This window comes from Anolis carolinensis, unplaced genomic scaffold (genome assembly GCF_035594765.1).
Source record: "Anolis carolinensis isolate JA03-04 unplaced genomic scaffold, rAnoCar3.1.pri scaffold_8, whole genome shotgun sequence".
NCBI lineage: Eukaryota > Metazoa > Chordata > Lepidosauria > Squamata > Dactyloidae > Anolis > Anolis carolinensis.
Window position 1 is genome coordinate 5824396 of NW_026943819.1, and position 19192 is coordinate 5843587.

Genomic DNA, 19192 nt, shown 5'->3' on the forward strand with positions numbered 1-19192 from the left:
GCAGAGAAAAGTTTTATAAAGAAGTAGATTTATTTGCATTTTTCACATTCTCAGCGTGCCACAAACAACTCTGTTCACACTCTCCGTGCGCCACAAGTGGCCAACATAGGAAGAATGGGGAGGATCGATATATTTTTCTAAAGTGGCGGTAAAGGGATAGACACTTCAGATGAGGGCCTTGTATGGTCAGGAAGCCATAAGATGTCCACACAACCTCCTGAACATCCGAGGCCTTCATCAAATTGGGCTGAAACAGGCATCTGTCCAAAGGGAGCAGAGATGGAAAATGGAGAGAAACAGGAGGAAAACAAACTGTGTCTGGATGTTGGGATCTGAAGAGGCAACAGCTCACATGCTCCCCATGCAAAAGAGACCAATGGAAGCATTTAGAGACAGAACAAGCTGCTAGAGGGAACAAATGGACTGTCAGGAAGTGGAAGCTGAATTTAGTACCACCCCTTCTTTACGCCATAGCAGCCTCATTAGGCACCCAGTCACTCGTCCCAAATCTCAATGGATTCTAGCAAGCGGATGCAGGCTTAAGAAAGAAAGCTGGCTGCACTATGCCGAGAAAGGTACGCACTTGTTGATACAAAGTTGGATCGCTTTGTCAAAAGGGATTAAGCTTGAAAGAAACATTACGTTCCAGTGAAGTGAGCAAGCCGGAGAACGCTCTGAAGTCCCAAAACCCTACACCCAGTATTCGGTGTCCAAAACAAGCCTTGCAGTTTGAGAGAGGAACAACAAACCAAGCAGCCTGGCTCAGATTGTAGGATTGCCTTGAGAGCAAGAGGTCATTGGTGGGTTTGAATAAAGCTGGTGATAGTCAGCTAAAGTTGGGTTGCTGTGAGTTTTCTGGGCTGTTTGGCCATGTTCCGGAAGTATTCCCTCCTGACGTTTCACCCACATCTATGGTATGCACCCTCAGAGTTTGTGAGGCTTATTAAAAACTAGGAAAGAGGGGTTTATATATCTGTGGGATAATATCCAGGGTGGGAGAAAGAACTCTTGTCTGTTTGAGGCAGGTGTATATATCTGCCTGAGAGAATCCTTTGTTGGGAGGTGTTAGCTAGCTCTGATTGAAACCATGAAAATGAACAAAATCTGGCTACCAATATTTAAAAAAACTCTAAATAAATAAAGAAAATAGTAAATAAAGAACAACATTCAGAAAACTGGGGAATTCCAGACAGGAAACCACCAGGACCAGCTAACATTTCCCAAAAAAGGATTCCTCCAGGCAGGAAGCAGCCACACTTTGAAGCTGCAAGGCCATTCAGTGCTAATCAAGGTGGCCAATGGCAACATTTACACTTGCCTCCAACAGACGAGTGTTCTTTCCCCCACCCTGGACTTTCTACAGATATATGAACCCCACTTGCCTAGTTTCCAACAGACCTCACAACCTCTGAGGATGCCTGCCATAGATGTAGTAGAAACATCAGGAGAGAATGCTTCTGGAACCATGGCCATACAGCCTGGAAAACTCACAGCAACCCAGTGATACCAGTCATGAAAGCTTTCAACAACACATTCAGCTACAGTTGTTGTGTTCAGTGAGAAAAAACAAAACAAGGGGATTGGGCTTAAGAGTTGGTCAGTCAGGTTTAGAAATTAATAAGCAGCGTTTAAGAGTCTGAATTAGCTAGAAGTGGAGTGTGCGAACTCTATCCATTCATGTCATCAAGTTATTGGTGTGTTGGATTGAGACTTACAAGACCAACATTGTCTACACTGAACCATCAATGAGTGTCCTTGAGCGCCTCCCTCCCAGCCTGATCTAACACACAAGGGAGATACAAATGGGGACAAGGAGGGTCATGCAGGCTTCCTTGAGCTCGCTGGAAGAAATATGAGATCTAAACATAATTAAGAAACAGATAAAACGAGGATCAAAAAGCCAAGCAGAACCTTTCTGGTCCAAAGGAAGGAAGATACCATAGTTCCAATTTATGTAAGAAAAAGATCAGCAATGGAATTTAAACTAGAGCTACACAATACTGGCTTCTAGCCAGGGAGCATCTTCACCAGGAAAAAAAGGTGAGGCTTTTGTGAGGCTGCAACTCCATCTACTGCGCAGAAACTGCAGGTACATCTCTCTCCTCCAGAGCAAAACAACAGATTTGAACCAAGGCCTCTTATTTTTCTTTAGATGCATCCCAACACTTTCCAGGTGTGCTGTGCATATTCGATTGGGCTGGTAATGATATGAATTTCCAACAGGCTTCATTACCTCTAAGTATGCCTGCCATTGATATGGGCAAAAACGTCAGGAGAGAATGCTTCTGGAACATGGCTATACAGCCTGGAAAACTCACAGCAACCCGGTGATTCCAGCCATGAAAGCCTTTGACAACACAGTAACTTGGGATCCTGAATGATGTTGCTGCAATTCTAAGATCAGCCCTGGAAGCTATACTCCTATGCAGCCTGTAGTCCACAAAGCTCCAAAGTCTGCCAATATACATTCATGTTTCTCCCAACCAGTATGGCTACATGCCCAAATAAATAAATAAATAAACATTCTACAATCCTATGGAATATATAAATACAGTACATAAATGGTCATACTGGTGTGGGATTCTGGAAGTTATAATCCATACATATAGCTTTTCTAGACCCTCCACTGCCCCTCATCTTTTGCCTTGCAATGGATGCTCTTCTTAAAAACAACTACAACAAATTCATGCGCCTCATGTTTTTCTTCTCTTAGCATTCAACTAATCAACAGGGGTGCAAAAGGGAATGTCTTTTCCAAAGGGCAATGCTGTTTTTCACACGTCTCCTTAAACAATCCTGCAGCAGCAGCAAAAAAACATTTACAGCACCATTTTTAAACTAGCAAACTAGCTATGCATGGTTTTTGGGGGCCCAGTAACCAGTTTTATGGATTCTCTGGTACTGTTTGCTTTCACATGGCATCCCAAAGACCAAGGTCCCCATGCCAAAGATATCAAGTTGGATCTGCCATGTTTAGTGGGGAGAAAAATCCAGAACTGACTGTGTAAAATTAATGCCATCTCAGATCAGTATGCACACAAAGACGTGTGTGGAGCAGGCATGGGCAAACTTCGGCTCTCCGGGTATTTTGGACTTCAACTCCCAGAAATCCCAGCCAGCTTTTAGGAATTGTGGAAACTGAAGTCCAAAACACCTGGAGGGTCAATGTTTGCCCATGCTTGGTAGAGAGCTACATTCTGTTTATACAGAAGCAATGTGTGAAAGGAGGCCCATTGCATGCTTGAGGAGGAGCTGTGGTACAAACTCTCAAAAGCCCCAGGATTTTGCCTCTCTTTTCCTTTAGCCAGACATCTCCTGCTACAATCTTGAAATAGAGATCGGTACACATCCTTTGCACCACCCTTCCCTGATGAAGAAACCTTGGCAGACCTGAGCATTTCAAAGAGCTGACGATGGCATGATAGAGGCTGGTGTTGCCAGACGCGCACATGCTCAGACCTTTCTAGGCAAACAGGCCTGGCAGGCTGTCAAAGCATGGCCCGCAACCCTACGAAACCTGTTTGGCCTAGATAAGATTTGAAATGAGTGAATGGGCTGAGGAACCTCTTTCAAGCTACCTTCAGTCCTCTAAGAAAACTTTTACCTTCTTTCAGCCTCTTACCAGACCCATAAATATGACTGAATTCATACAGATGCCAAGTCAAAGCCTCCTCCAGTTAGCTTTTTAGAATTTGTGTATGGAGATTATTGAAGACTCTATATACCAGTAGCTTTGGCTCCTGAACGTGACCGAAAATCTGTTCATAGAGAAAATCTACTTGGCCAAGACACAAGGAAATGGCAACCACAAGGATGAGGAGGGAAAGATCTGTGGTTGCTGAAGAACTGATAGGCAAGCCTCTTACTGTCCTCTCTCGCAGACTCTTCCATCTAGTCCAAAATTAAACAAAAGGTGGAGGCGCTTGGCACGCCCAGTGCAAAAAAGAGAGACCTGCCCTGGCCAGATTCAGGAGAACGACAGCAGGGAGATGCCAGGGGCAGAGACGGATCAGGTAGCGAGGGCACACTCACGTCTTCTTCGCTTGGCCAGGGGCATTCTTAGGTCCGGACCTGGAACTTCCCGGCCTTAGTCATGTACTTGATTCCCTTGAAAGGTTTGTACTTCTCTCCGTACATGTCAAGGCGGTTCACTTTCAAACCTAGGGGGACAGAAAAGACATAAAGATGGAGTAGCCATGGGGAGACAAGAAACAGTCAGGGTCAGATAATCACCTCCCAACAAAGGATTCTCCCAGGCAGGAAGAAGCCAGGCTTTGAAAATGCAAGGCCATTCAATGCTAATCAAGGTGATTAGTTGCGACATTCAGACTTGCCTCCAACAGACAAGAGTTCTTTCTCCCACTCTGGACATTCCACTGATATATAAACCCACTTGCCTAGTTTCCAACAGACCTCACAACCTCTGAGGATGCCTGCCATAGATGTGAGTGAAATGTCAGGACAGAAGGCTTCTGGAACATAGCTATACAGCCCGGAAACTCTCAGCAACCCACTAACTGCATTATTTTTCAGATTAACAATGTTGCCCTCCTCATTTCCTCCCAAAGCAATTTGTCAAATGTAACAGTGCTACTTGTGATACATTATTTCCAATAATTTACACAGGATAAAAGCAAGCTACAAATAAACTTGTGGTTCTTTCCTGATGTGCTGTCATCTGCTTTGCTTTCCCTAATTGGACAGAGAACATTTTAAACACATATGAAAAAAATTGGTCCCACCAACCAGAAATAGCCAGCTGCTGGATTTTGAACTGTAGGTTGATGGTGGGGTTCTCGTCGGGCTTGGAGGCTCCTGCCTGAAGGCTCATCGTCCCCTTTAAGCTTGGCAGCTTCTGTGGGTTGATCTTCCCCACATCCCAAGTCAGCATCTTCAAAGAGAGAAAGATGGAGAAAGAGATAGAAGGCGGGAGAAGGCAACAAGCCAGGCCAATCTAGATGTTGTGCAGTAGCCAAGAGGAAAACATTACTATTTGATGCTGTGAAGTCTGCACTGCACTGCAAGGAGGGACAGAGAATATGGTAAAGAGCTAGCACCAGCTGGAGGAGTAGATGTGACAAGCCATGGAAACAATATACTCCACAGTGCAACAAGAAAAGCCAAGCTCTGTTTGTGCAGCGACCTCCCCACTTCCCTCTCACCTTTGTGACAGGATCAAAGGTGTGCGTCCCTTGGGAAGGCGTGAGGGTCATGTTCAGGACACCTTTGGGCATCTGGCTGGTGACCATCACCCCCTCGACGGTCTTCCCCATCGTCTGCTTGGGCCCCACTGTGATCTCAAAGCGGCCCAGCGAGCTGCTGTCTCGGAAACTGATGTTGTGCTTCACATAGACAGGGATGGCCACCAGGCTGGGAGGGAAACATTATTGCAGGAGCAGCAAAGCACAGCCTGATCTCTTCCGATTCTGTTGGTCACAGATAACTTTGATATACACAGCTGACCCAATCTAGTGCTGCAGCTTCCTCAACCTGGAGCTCTTCCTCAGGTGTTGCTGGCTGAAGGTGATGGGAGTTGCACTACGCCACTTCTGGTGTGGAAATACGACTCCCATCATCACCAGGCAGCCCAGACATGTCATAGCTTCCAATTGTCCTAATTAAATCTCCCTCGACTCATTTTTTTAGCTACTCTGAAATTGCCTCTGATTATCTTTCCTCTTCCTTTGTCCTCAGCTTACTTCAATTGCTGCAAACTGAGTTCAAAGTGCAGGGGAGATTGATTGCAATTGTTTTATATACCTGCAGCAATTGTTGCATTTTACTGATCTTAACCAGGGGAAATGGTTGTGATGTTTATGTTTGTTGTTATTGCTTTTGTGTTACTGTTTTTACACTTTTTTGTATTTTGCATGTTTGCACCTTTGAGTGCTTTGTGAGCCGCCCTGAGTCCCTCTGGGAGATGGTGGTGGGGTATAAATAAAGTTCATTATTACAGTGGAGGGTGGAATCTTGCCCTTCCCTGTAGGATCGCACAAAAGTAACCCGCTGCAGCCTCTCCTCACTTGTGTCTGCTCTTCCTCTTCTATACCTTTTGCCCATCTTGACCATACCCTGGTATTGCTTTGCCACATGGGTTATTCATTTGCAAAATGTTGGCAAGTATGCCATACTATCTTGACATGACAGAAGTATAATCTCAGGCTGTGGAGGGCACCAGGTTGCAGAACACTGCATTGTTATACCTGTGCTTACAAGCAACCTTTCTCAATCTGATGTCATTCCATTAACCTGGTGCTAGCTGAGGTGAGGCAACAAATCTTGCCAAGAATGCCCCATGATAGGGTTGCAATAGGCCAGAAACTACTTGGAGTTATACAACAACAACAATACAGGGTGTTTGAAAAAGAACTCCCTAATTCCCGTTAATTTATACTCAAAACTAGGGAGTTCTTTTTCAAACACCCTGTAACAACAACAACAACCAAAAGCAGAATATGACAGTGACAGATTACAATTTTTAAAAGTTAAGAGAACAGATCCCAGATCTCAAGAGCAGCAATTCCTAGCCCTGAGCCTTACTTCTGAGCACTGACGTGGTAAGAAAGCAAGCGGAAGTTCCCATCTGGAGGAATGAAAGAGAGGATACGTTCCGATTCCCAGCGCTTGAAACGCACGCAGGGGTGGAAGCTGACGTCGTCCAGCAGCCTGGGGTTCTGGAACAAATGGGACAAAGATATAAAGGAGAGTCTTTTGATAGAGAGGACCTCTTCTGTCTTCTGGCACTGCGTATGGGCCCAGTGCTGACTTTATGGACAGGTTTATACCAGGCAGACTTTAAAAATGGACTCACTGAATCCAGTATATTGCACATACCCCCCGAATGTGCTCTATTTCTACCACATGCAAGTTATATTCATTTCATAATATCTGTCGGAAATATTAAAAATTAACCAGGAATTTTTAATTACAAAAATGTGAGTCAAACACTGAAAGGTTAAATGGATGCAATGATTCAGCAGAAGCTGCTGTTCAATATAAGCAGGTATGCCTGTAGCTTAGTAGGCCTCAGTGGGAGAAGGCCCCTATGGGAGAAGCTTTGGCGAAAGAAGCCCCAAGTTGAAGGCCTCATGAGTGAAGCTCCTGTGAAGGCTGCTATGTGTAAAGCTACTCTGTGGAGCTCCTCTGTATGTTTATTGTGAGAGGAGGCTCTGTGAGAGCGAAGCTGTAATACAAAAAGGGAACTTTCCAAGGTTTTTCCATTCAATTTTACCATGAAAGAGAGGGTAAGGTCTGGCATCCCTGTCAGTTTCACGCAGGCATCGATCACCCCCTGAATTTCAGCGGTAACTGTAGAACCTGAAACACAGGAAACAAAAGCCACATGGGTTATCAAAAGAAGACGAAAATGTGCAGGTCAGCGATTCTATCAGTGATTGTGGTTGTTTGGGAGTTTTTTAAAGCTTTGGGAACTGCTGCTTCCTGCCTGGGAGACTCCTTTGTTGGGAGGTGTTACCTGGCCCTGATTTTTCTTGCCTGGAATTATTGTTTTCTGAGTGTTGTTCTTTATTTACTCTCCTGATTTTAGAGTTTTTTTTTTATACTGGTAGCCAGATTTTGTTCATTTTCATGGTTTACAACCTTTCTGTTGAAATTGTCCACATGTTCCCATTGACTGACTAAACAAAATGACAAAGAGAAACAGGGAGGTGACTGCGACATTCGGCTCAATACTTCATGGATGAAAACCAGGTTGTGTGTGGCTAAGCTACGCCAGAATGTGGTCAAAAAGTGTAGCCAAGCAGCAAGAGGTCAAAGTTGTTAACAAGGAAGAACATACAAAATGTCAATTTTAAGCAGTGAAGAATTCTTATACAGGTTTTAGGAAGAATAGTTTTTTGTCCCTTCTTTTCTTACACCTCCCAGTGAATGCAGAAGTGGGAGGAGTAAAAAAGAAACTGGGACATTTTAAAGGAAACTGAGAAAGTGGGACGGTGGAGGACCAATCAGGATGTCCCCTGTCAAATCATGACAATGAGAGGGTATGTTACTAAGGAAGGCACACAAAGGGAATGATATTTGATGGGAAGGGAGATAAAGGGCTGAGGCTTCTATTCTATTTATCCAAGGGCGTTGTCGCCTGAAGGAGGGGCCCCGAGAGCTCACCACCTTGTACCTGATTTCTCAATGATGGCATCTATCTCCTCAATCACGTCGAAATAGGCCTCGTTGTTGGTGTACTTCACCCCAGTCCGGCGCCAGGGGACCACCGAGAGCTGCCCTGTGGGAAGCTGTTCCCCAACGTTGGTGCTGCCTGAAAAGGGTAAGAAGGCTGTGAGTAAGACCACAGGGAAGCCAGACCAAGAAGAAGTGTATGCTACAGCTGAAAAAAGAAAGAAAGTGAACACTATTGAAGCACACACATACGATTTCTTTCAGACCTGTAATGGTGTTGACAACTGTCCGGAGGATAGTAGGTGGCTTGATTAACTCTTTCAGGATGTTGGATTCTGTAGCCAGTGGGAACCCATTGTCCAGCATCTCCTCCAGCACTTCGTAGACCACCACCACATTGTCCTTTATGACGACCTCAGAGCAGACCCCAAAATAATCCTGGGAAAAAGCAAGATGAGAGAGAAGAAGCATGTTCCTAGAAATATGAGAAAATAAGAGCCTGGAGTGGCTTTGTCATAAAAGAAAGCAGGTAGGTCAGAAATACCAAGTAAGATAGTTGAGTGAGAAACAGGTGGTCCTGGAATGATATTATTATTATTATTATTATTATTATTATTATTATTATTATTATTATTATTGTAGAGTCTCACTTATCCAAAGTTCTGGATTATCCAAGGCATTTTTGTAGTCAATGTTTTCAATATATCGTGATATTTTGGTGCTAAATTCATAAATACAGTAATTACAACATAACATTACTGCGTATTGAACTACTTTTTCTGTCAAATTTGTTGTAAAACATGATGTTTTGGTGCTTAATTTGTAAAATCATAACCTAATTTGATGTTTAATAGGCTTTTCCTTAATCGCTCCTTACTATCCAAGGTATTTGCTTATCCAAGGTTCTGCCAGCTCGTTTAGCTTGGATAAGTGAGACTCTACTGTATTATTATTATTATTATTATTATTATTATTATTATTATTATTATTAATCATGGCCTGTTGTGGAGTCGGCTTCCTCAACCTTTTACGTTTTGGGTGTGTTGGACTTCAACTCCCAGAATCCCCAGCCAGATCTCAGTAGCTGCAGTTCAACACTTCTAAAGGATATTACGCTACTAAGTTAGAGTGTCAGATATGGATTGGAGAGATCCAAATCCAGGTCTACGTATGTAACCATACATCCTTAGGTGACCTGAGGCCAAGTCACTCTTTCAGTCTAGCCTACATGGCAGGGTTGATTTGATGACAACGATGCGAGAAGGATATTATATGTCCTCTCTTTTTGGAAATAAAAGCAAGTTGGTAAATGTTATTAAAAAAGGACTATCTGGCACTTCCTAACTTGGCCTCGGATTATGTCCTATATTAAATTAGGTACCACCACCCCCTCACCTGCAAAGAACAAAAGAAACAGCCCCGTGCTTCCAACAGTGGTAACTGGAGGAGAAAACCAGGCACATATATAATAAAGGACTCCCAGAGAAGCAGCTCTGACATTCCTCCCCTCATCAGGTTACCATCTCAAATTCCAACATTGTTTCTTACAACTCTAGCAGAACTAGAGCTAGACATTTCTGCTCTGAATGGAGTCTGCTTGGACACAACCTGGAAATGCTACTTTTATTGAATATAGCTTCCAGTATTCCTCAACCAATCATGGATTGGTTGCCCAAGTGTTGGTTATTTTTCCTGTTTTACATTCTGTTTTATTTTTAAGATGAGGAGAAAAAAGGAAGGCACACGAAGTATCACATGGAGCTTGTCCTTTTGCCCGAAGGCAAAATCTCAGTCCCATGATCAGCCAGACCTTTTAAAGAATGCCACACACAACATAGTTTCTCCCTCACTGTGTCTTCCCTTTTGCTGACCAAAAACCTTTTAGTACTTTGAGTGGAAAATCTGGATGCTCCTTACATTCAGTCCTCCATAATTTGATCATATGATATGAGTGTTGGTCTAGCTCAGGGATGGGCAAAGCTAAGGGGATTCCACTGTTGGTTTTATAGCCACACAAACACAACTGGATACTCCCCCAAACTATAGTACTCTTTTGCTGGCAATAATAGGGTAAAGCGGTCTTCCAGTACTCCTCTGGGAACAGCCATTAATCTTTTAAATAGATGTCATGACCTACCTCCTGATTGCACTAACATTTGCACAATACTGTACTTCTTATTCAAAACTGTAAGTAGAGTTTATTTTTGGCAGTTTGTGTGGCCTCCAAAGGCTTCCAGTGGCAAAAAAATTGGACCCCAGAATGATTAACGGTCTTGCTCATTACTGTCTATTAGGGTTGTGCATTTGCGGTAAGCCTTAACCCATTTCATATCTTGGCTTTTGGTGGAGGCCCCAATCCATATTTGGGAGCCTCCCGAAATCGGGAGGGCAGATATCTGTTTTCGCTCTGGGGCCCTGAAACATCAGTTTTCTATCTGACCATTATGGGGGGAGGCTTCTCACCCAGTCTCCCCTTCCCGGCACATGCTTTAAGGAGGCATCTTCATACCTGCTGTTTCTACTGTAGAGGAGGTGCTCAGCTGCAGGCACTGGCAGTTGCGCACTTTCTGGGCCTGCACGCCACGCACACACTCTTTTCAAGGCAAGGAAGCAAGCTCAGCTTCAGGCATGCTTGTTTTCTGGGCCTACGTGCCACGCCACACACACATTCTACTTGGAAAGAGAGTGCGTGTGTGGCATGCAGGCCCAGAAAGCGTGCATGCTTGCAAGTGTGCACACGTTCTGAGCCTGCACACCACACATGCATTCTCTTTCCAAGGCAAGGAAGCAAGTTCTGTTTCTTTCTCTAGAGTAAGAGGCGCTCTGCTGCAGGCATGCTTGCTTTCTGGGCCTACACGCCACACCACACATGCATTCTACTTGGAAAGAGAGTTCATGTGTGGCATGCAGGCCCAGTAAGCGTGCACACTTGTAAGTGTGTACGGGTTCTGGGCCTGCACACCACACATGCATTCTCTTTTCAAGGTAAGGTGGCAAGTTCTGGAAGATGCTTGACTGCAGGTGAAAACAGGCTTGGAACCAGGATAAATTCCAGCTTGCTTTCGGAAACTAATTCTGTGCACAACTCTATCCTGTCTGATAATGAATTTGAAAATTTTCCTACAAATCCCGTGAACACTTAGCCAGATGGGAAAGCAATTAGCATCAGAAAGGAATAAAAGGCACCATCCCAGACCAGAAAAGCAGGCAAAACTGCCTCCAGATTATGCTGGTTTCAATAAGTGAACCAGCATAATCTGTAAACTTTAAACTCTCCTTCCCCTCTTTCCTTCTAATGAGGCCATATTCAAGATGTTTAGAAGCCAATAGCTCATTTCTGAAAAAAAAAAAATCGCTGAACTGATCCGAAATGTCTGCACACTTTCACCAACCTGAAAAGTATCTACAACCCGGTGGAGAAACTCGATGACAAAAAGAGGGGGCACCTCAGTTTGGATCACAGCCACAAAGAAGATCTTGTGCCGATAAACGCTTAAGAGGTAGTGGTGGGGGGTCGGGATCACGGGGGGCACGTTTTCCGCCTCCGAAGCCCGCTCCTGAGCCTCGAAAAAGTAGTCGCAAACTGAGCGGCTGACAACGCTTTTCCAGTGTTTTTCTAGGAAGATGTCTCCAGACGAGTTAATCAGGAAGAGGCTGTGAATCATGGCAGGTCCAAGGAGGGGCCAAAGGCTGAAGAAGATAAGCCTTGAGCAACCCAAAAGGAGCTGCTCGGTGGTGTTTCAAGTCTGCAAATCAACAAGAACAGGACAGGTATTTTCCCATCGATTAAGTGGCACTGGAAGAGACTGCCTCCTGTTGCAATCCAAATCATCCAAACATCACACTTTGTCAATAATTGATAAACATATCAAAGAAAAGCATTGATTCCAATTATCCATACACTTAACCTTCCACATTCACTGGGGTTATGGGCACAAAACTCCTGTGGAAATGAAAAACTGTAAAATTACATTTGTTTTTAACAAATAGGACCTCTCTCTAGGTCTTCCAGCACGATTCTATGGACAACACCTATTGGAAGCATCCCATTGCAGGACCTAGAGAGGTGTCCGTCATCTAGAAATCTCTAGGACAGTCCTCCAGTGTGACTCCAGAGGAAGTTGATCATAAAAGCATAATGGAAAACCCAAAGTTTCCTAACGGGAAACTATTGAATCAAATCTATGAATAATCAAATCCGCAAAAGTCAAAACCGCAAATGTGGAGGGACGAATTGACATGCTTCAATCGCATGGACATGGTATCCTCTGGCGTTTGGTTCTGGGACCCCTGCAGAGAGATACAAATCCTTGGATGTTCAAGTTCCATGATATACAATGGCATAGGAAAATGCTGTGTCTTATATAAATAGAGTGAAAAATCAATATTTGAGTTTGTGATTTCTTTTTTTTAAAAAAGTATTTTCAAGCTGTGGATGGTTGAATCCATGGATCCAGAATCTGGGGATTCTGCTAATTATAGTGTTTATACCTTCTAAGTTTTAAATGGTAATGATATTGGTGTTTTTGAACATTTTAGTGGTTTATTTTAGGAAAGGAAAGTGTGATAACAACAAGACCATAATAATAATTCCCCACATAATAATAGTAATAACAATAACTCACACGTAATAATAGTAGTAGCAATAATAATTCCCCAGATAATAATAACACCCCTAATAACAACAACAACAACAACAACAACAACAATTCCAACAACAACAACAATTCCCCAAATTGGGAAGTATCTGAAATGTGATCCAACACAAAACCCAGCTTCTGGAACATGGCCCTACAGCCCGGAAAACTCACAGCAACCCAATAATAACAATAATAACATAATAACAGAAGTAATAATTAGAAGTCCCCATATAATAATAATAATAATTCCACACATAATAGTAGTAATAATCCCACAAATAATAATTCCCAACATAATAACAATAAGAGTAATGAGAGTAATTCCTCACATGATAATGGCAATAATAACAGTAATAACATAGATAGTAGCAATAATAATTAGTTCCCATTTAATACTACTACTACTAATAATAATAATAATTCCACACACAATAATAATAATAATAATAATAATAATACCCCTCATTCTCCACAAATGATATGATGCAAAATTGGAGGGGATCCTATTTTCTCTCTTTTTCTTTCTGAATCCTGTTTAATCTTATTAGAAATAATAATAATAATAATAATAATAATAATAATAATAATAATAATAATTCCCCTCATTCTCCACAAATTATATAATGCAGAACTGGAGAGGGATCCTATTTTCTCTTTTTTCTGGATCCTGTTTAATCTTATTATAAATAATAATAATAACAATAATAACCTTATTAGAAATGACTGACAATTAGGACGAAGACTCACAGCAACCTGAGTCTCAGATATGGTTGGATTTCTCCTCAGCCCTTCTCCTCACCAGCCTCCAGCCAAGCAGAGATGAAAGTGAAGCAAAGGGATGAGGATGTCACGAAGAACCCGCCCACAGACCCTTCTTCTCGATGCTGATTGGCCAGCGAGCGGCGAACCTCTTGTCCGTCAATTCCAGGCGACGGGAGGAGGGGCTGAGCCATCTCCAACTGCGGCCGCTTATAGGCCGAAACTGCATGTAGACGTTACGGAGTGGCAGGCTCGGCTCCCAGCCAGCGTCGAACATAGTAGACAGCTGTACAGTGATTGGTCGGGATCCAGGTTCCCTCTTGAAGAGGACCGTTATCTCCCTGGCAACGGGGAGTCCGCCTCCATGCTAGGCACGTGACAGTCAGCTGGGCTGGGGCTTCACCTCAGGAGAAAGAAGGCCTCAGTTGCCACTCACAGACATTTGGAACATCACCACCACCATCATCCTTGGTATTTATAATACTGTACCTCAGTAATGGGATATTACATAAGCAGAGCCTCAAGAGAGAATAATTATACCACCTTTTTAATGTACAGTAGAGTCTCACTTATCCAACGTAAACAGGCCGGCAGAATGTTGGATAAGCAAATATGTTGGATAATAAGGAGGGATTAAGGAAAAGCCTATTAAACATCAAATTAAGTTATGATTTTAAAAATTAAGCACCAAAACATCATGTTATACAACAAATTTGACAGAAAAAGTAGTTCAATATGCAGTAATGCTACGTAGTAATTACTGTATTTATCAATTTAGCACCAAAATATCACGATGTATTGAAAACATTGACTACAAAAATGCGTTGGATAATCCAGAACGTTGGATAAGCAAGTGTTGGATAAGTGAGACTCTACTGTATTTATTTTTATTAAACACTGTATATGCTATGTATATCATGGGAAAAGAGTCCCCTATAAATACTATATACAGTAGAGTCTCATTTATCCAAGATAAATGGGCCGGAAGAACCTTGGATAAGCTAAAATCTTGGATAATAAGGAGGGATTTAGAAAAAAGCCTATTAAACATAAAATCACATTATGATTTTACAATTTATTTATTTATTTATTTATTTATTGTTTAATACATTTATATCCCGCCCTTCTCACCCCGAAGGGGACTCAGAGCGGCTTACAAATAATAATAATAATAATAATTTTATTCTTATATCCCGCCCCATCTCCCCGGAGGGACTCGGGGCGGCTTACATGGGGCCATGCCCAGACACGACAGCACAAATCAGATAAAACATTAAACCGAGCAGTAAAACTTCAACATGATTAAAAACAGTCATAAAAGTCAATATACACAATAATATTAAAATCCCGATTTGGGTCAAAGATCCAGGCCAAGGTGCAGAGCAATACAAATTAAATTTACATACATTATATTATTAGCATAGCACAATACTGGCAATAAATTACTATATTGTACTATATAAATATATTGTAATATTATTAGTAATATTACATTTAATATATAATATATAATTAATATTATTATATTGTATTATTTCTATTGTATTGTATTACAAAATAATATTATATGCATATACAATATAATATTATATATTATTATAAATTATATTGTATATATGTATACATGCATATATGTATGTGTGTATACATACATATATACACACACACACACACACATATATATATATATATATATATATATAATTAGCATAGCATGTTACATGTTACAAATTAAGCACCAAAACATCATGTTTTACAAGAAATTGACAGAAAAAGCAATTCAATACACAGTAATGTTATGTAGTAATTACTGTATTTACAAATTTAGCACCAAAACATTGCAACATTTACTACAAAAACAATGACTACTAAAAGGCAGACTGCCTTGGATAATACAGAACATTGGATAAGTGAAGCTTGGACAAGTGAGACTCTACTGTATTTCTGTGTATTATATATCTATATATCTATACATCTATATCTATCTATATATATATACTGTGCCTACACTATCGTGTTAATGCAGTTTGGCAGCAGTTTAAGTGCCAGGGATCAATAAGGTAGAATCTGGGAATCCTGCACACACACACATATACATAAACATATAGGGCCTGTCTGGAAAGGCCCTTAATCACTGGTTGAGAAAAATCCCATTTAGCCACTAGATGGCAATGCATTAGTTCCCAGCTTTAATTGCCAAAGATATGCTGCATATAAATATAGCTTATTAATTTTCCTTCTAATTAGATATATATATAAACAAGTTTATTTGTTCTATTATTGCTTATGTTTTTTCTTGAACACATATTACTCTAAAATACTTCATAAGGTTTTATTAGAACATAATCAAAAGTCTCCAAATTATCTTTTTTTAAAGCATGAAACACTACAAAATCATCCAAGAAACCTAATTTAAAAAAAATTAAGCATGCAAAAATTACATCAATATCAATTAGCAAGCAGTGGAACACCCCATTAAAAGAAATTCCTGCCTTGGCAGGAGGCTGGTCTAGATGGCCACAGGGCCCCTTCCCACTTTGCTGTTCTGTGGTTCTATTTCCAGAAGGTCAGCAAATGAGATAATATCTTTGAGCTTTAGAAATAGGGATCCAATTGCTTCTGCTGGAGTATTGGCACAGCGAAGACACAAATTGTTCCGTGATGTCACACACTTGATTACATGGCGTTACATGCCTTCGCTGTCTTGTTTATTGCAGGTGGGACTGTCACCGGGCAACTGATTAATGGCAACCAGAGATTTGAATAAAAAAGGCACAGTGTTCCAGATTTTCACCAGCAGTGCTTCCAGTCTTATGAATTTCTGGACTTTGGGTTTTCTTGAGGGGCACAGCAACAGCCGTTTGAGCCTGAACTGTTTGAGGTACAGAGAATATTATGCATGCAGGCAGTCCCTGAGTTATAAACACCCAACTTACATACGACTCCTAGTAAAGAATGGAGCTGAGACAACAAGAAGTAAGAGAAATCTATCCCTCGGAAGGGAAATCCACTCCTGAAAGAGTTGTTATCCTGGGGAAAAGCGGTCACCGCTGAAGGTTTATCCCCAATCCTTGTCTCCACAATAAGCCACATTTTTCAAAATCCAGTTCTCATAGGACAAGAAATGTCCTGAAGATGGGCACAGACAGCAAAGAAAACCCCATAGAGGTAATAATAATAATAATAATTTTATTTCTTACCCACCTTTCCTTATTCCTCATGGTGGATTACAAAACAATTAAAATACATAAACACAGCAAAAACACTGCAAATACACACGCTAAAATGTACCTCCCCAAAAGTTACATACCAAAATCTATATGAAATACATATTAAAACAGAAAAAATATAAATTAAACAAAGGACATAAATTAGAATTAATGTTTATGTTTAAAGACTGTCTGCCTGGGTAGATGTGCCAGAAGAAACAGGTCTTCATTTGTGTCTTAAATTCCAACATCTGATTTAGCTGTCATAGCTCTACTGGCAGGTCGTTCCACAGACTTGGGGCGGCCAATGAAAAGGTCCTCTGGTTGGTGGTTGCCAGTCAGGTTCTGGCTGGTTAGAGCAGACGCCCCCCAGAAGACCGAAGTGTGTGTATTGTAGTATTATATTTATATCCCGCTTTTTCTCTCCACAAGGAGTCTCAAAGCAGCTTACATTATAAGCATTTTAGTTCAATTTAAAATCTACAAATATATAAACATTAAAACAGAATTAAATATCACGGGTAACTATATTATAACTATATTATATTATTATTATAACTATATTATATTAGTAAGTACAGTGTTCCCTCACTACTTTGCGCTTCACTTTTCACCAATTCGCTGTTTCGCAGTTTTTCAATAAACTCTAAAATACGATTATAAATCATAAAAAATTACAATTTACAGCCTAAGGAAGGGAGGAAGGAGAAGCCGAAGGGAGAGAAAAGGAGCCCAAGCAGCAATGGGAGGAGAAGAAGGTGATTTATCAACACACGATTGGTTGATAAAGACTTAAAATAGTGTATAACTACTAAAATAATGTATAAATATTAAAATAAATATAGCGTCCCTACTTTGCGGAGTTTCACTTATTGTGAGTGGTCCTGGAACCTAACCCCCACGATAAGTCAGGGAACACTGTATAACTATATTAAACTCAGCATCAGTAAAAACCACTTTAAAACGATGTACACAAATATTTTGAAATATTGTCCTCTCAATCTTGTTGGATAAAGAGGGGAGTCTTCAGTCAACCAAATCCCTTGTTACCAGCTTATATAAATAAAGTTCAAAAGATCTGGAGAACTGAAGTTTGAGAATAATAGGTTTTCATGAGAGATGGGGAAGTTGGAACCCTATTTATTTGATCCCTGTTGGTTCCTTCATCCAACACCGCTAGAAAACATAGGCAGAATTCACACAAGAGTCATAAGTTCTCCATCCTTGGTCCTTATCACAATATATACAGTGGCTGGCATCAGCTCTTTGAGCTTGGTGACCTCACTAAAGATAATAAGGATTCAACCTGGGGCCTCCTGCCTGCAAAACATGGGCTGCATCCCTTTTAGCTCTGAGTTAAGGAGACATGTTGGGTTGCCCAGGTCTGGGGACAAAATGGGGGATGAAAAATCCATTTCCCCTTTTGTGTGCCTACAGCCGCACATCCCCAAAATGCTAATGATGCAACACACTGCATCCACTAAGTCCAGGTTTATGAGGCAGTTAAGAGATCCCAGGGGTATTGTGAATCCCGGGCAAAACCAGCTGGTGTCCTGAAGTTGGAGCCTGCCATGGAGGTTAACTCTTGCTATGCTGCACTGACAGATGGCACGAAGCAAAGCGTCTGCTCAAGTCCGGGAATCGAGGGGGATTCTTCAGCCATGCCAAAACAAAAGCACCTTCTCCTTCTATGGTCCACCGAGTACCCCATGGCGGGTTACCAAAATGCAAAAGGAGGCGGCATTATTGAGCTTTGTGCAGAAGAGATTATTGTAACAGTAATATATGACATTTAGTTGCATCTATTCTGATTTGCACTAGATATAGGCATCTTAACAAAAGGAGAAATATCATTATCTATCTCAATATTAGCCACCATTTCATTTGTGTGGGCTCACTAGCAACAGTTCACCAGGCAAATATTTCCATCTGTTTGCTATTAATACCCCTGTATGATATAGCTGCTAACTTAATGATAAATTTTCCTTCTGGGTTTGCCCTTTGTATTATATTATGGCTGTCACTAACAAGAACGTCATTCATTCCACTAGAAGAGAGTTGGTGCCATATAGGAGTGTAGCTTCTGGGGGCGACATGACAGCATTTCCCCCACAAATTAATATCTTCTATAGTCCCTCAATCTGTAGGACTGCAATAAGTTAAAGCGTTGAGCATTGAGAAATAAACTCTAGGCATTCAAAATAAAGGGGCAGGCAACACATTCAACAAAATACAAGAATCATACGTGTGAATGCTTTGCAATGACTCACTGTCTGAAATGCAAGAAATTTGGGGGGTCGAAAGAAAATATCAGTGGCATTGGTATCTGTGTTCAGGATTCTTATTTGGGGGCAATGTCCTTCTTTGGGTCCCCATGGCTATATTGTTGAGGGATTTCAGTATCTGATAAGATCGTTGGTCCGGAGCTCGGTGCACTACGCTACACCAAAG

General features: G+C 41.4%; 1 protein-coding gene and 1 long non-coding RNA gene across 3 annotated transcripts; one reads left to right on the forward strand and one right to left on the reverse strand.

Annotated features, from left to right (window-relative positions):
* Positions 1-7: 7 nt before the first annotated feature.
* ap3m2 (adaptor related protein complex 3 subunit mu 2) lies at positions 8-13616 on the reverse strand. 2 transcript variants are annotated; one of them, XM_003227896.4, is made up of 9 exons: positions 13521-13616; positions 11526-11879; positions 8400-8571; positions 8135-8272; positions 7232-7317; positions 6541-6674; positions 5163-5370; positions 4747-4891; positions 8-4160 (listed from the first exon to the last, which is right to left on the reverse strand). In XM_003227896.4, exons 2-9 carry the CDS (start codon positions 11796-11798, stop codon positions 4060-4062), a joined length of 1257 nt encoding a protein of 418 aa, XP_003227944.1. In that variant the 5' UTR covers positions 11799-11879; positions 13521-13616; the 3' UTR covers positions 8-4059. The 2 variants fall into 2 exon arrangements, with proteins under 2 accessions (XP_003227944.1, XP_008119510.1); XM_008121303.3 differs by having other exon boundaries at positions 13483-13612.
* Positions 13617-13722: 106 nt separating this feature from the next.
* LOC134293547 (uncharacterized) lies at positions 13723-16328 on the forward strand. The gene is made up of 2 exons (XR_010000502.1): positions 13723-14003; positions 16250-16328. It is a non-coding gene; the product is annotated as an uncharacterized LOC134293547 (long non-coding RNA).
* Positions 16329-19192: the final 2864 nt, after the last annotated feature.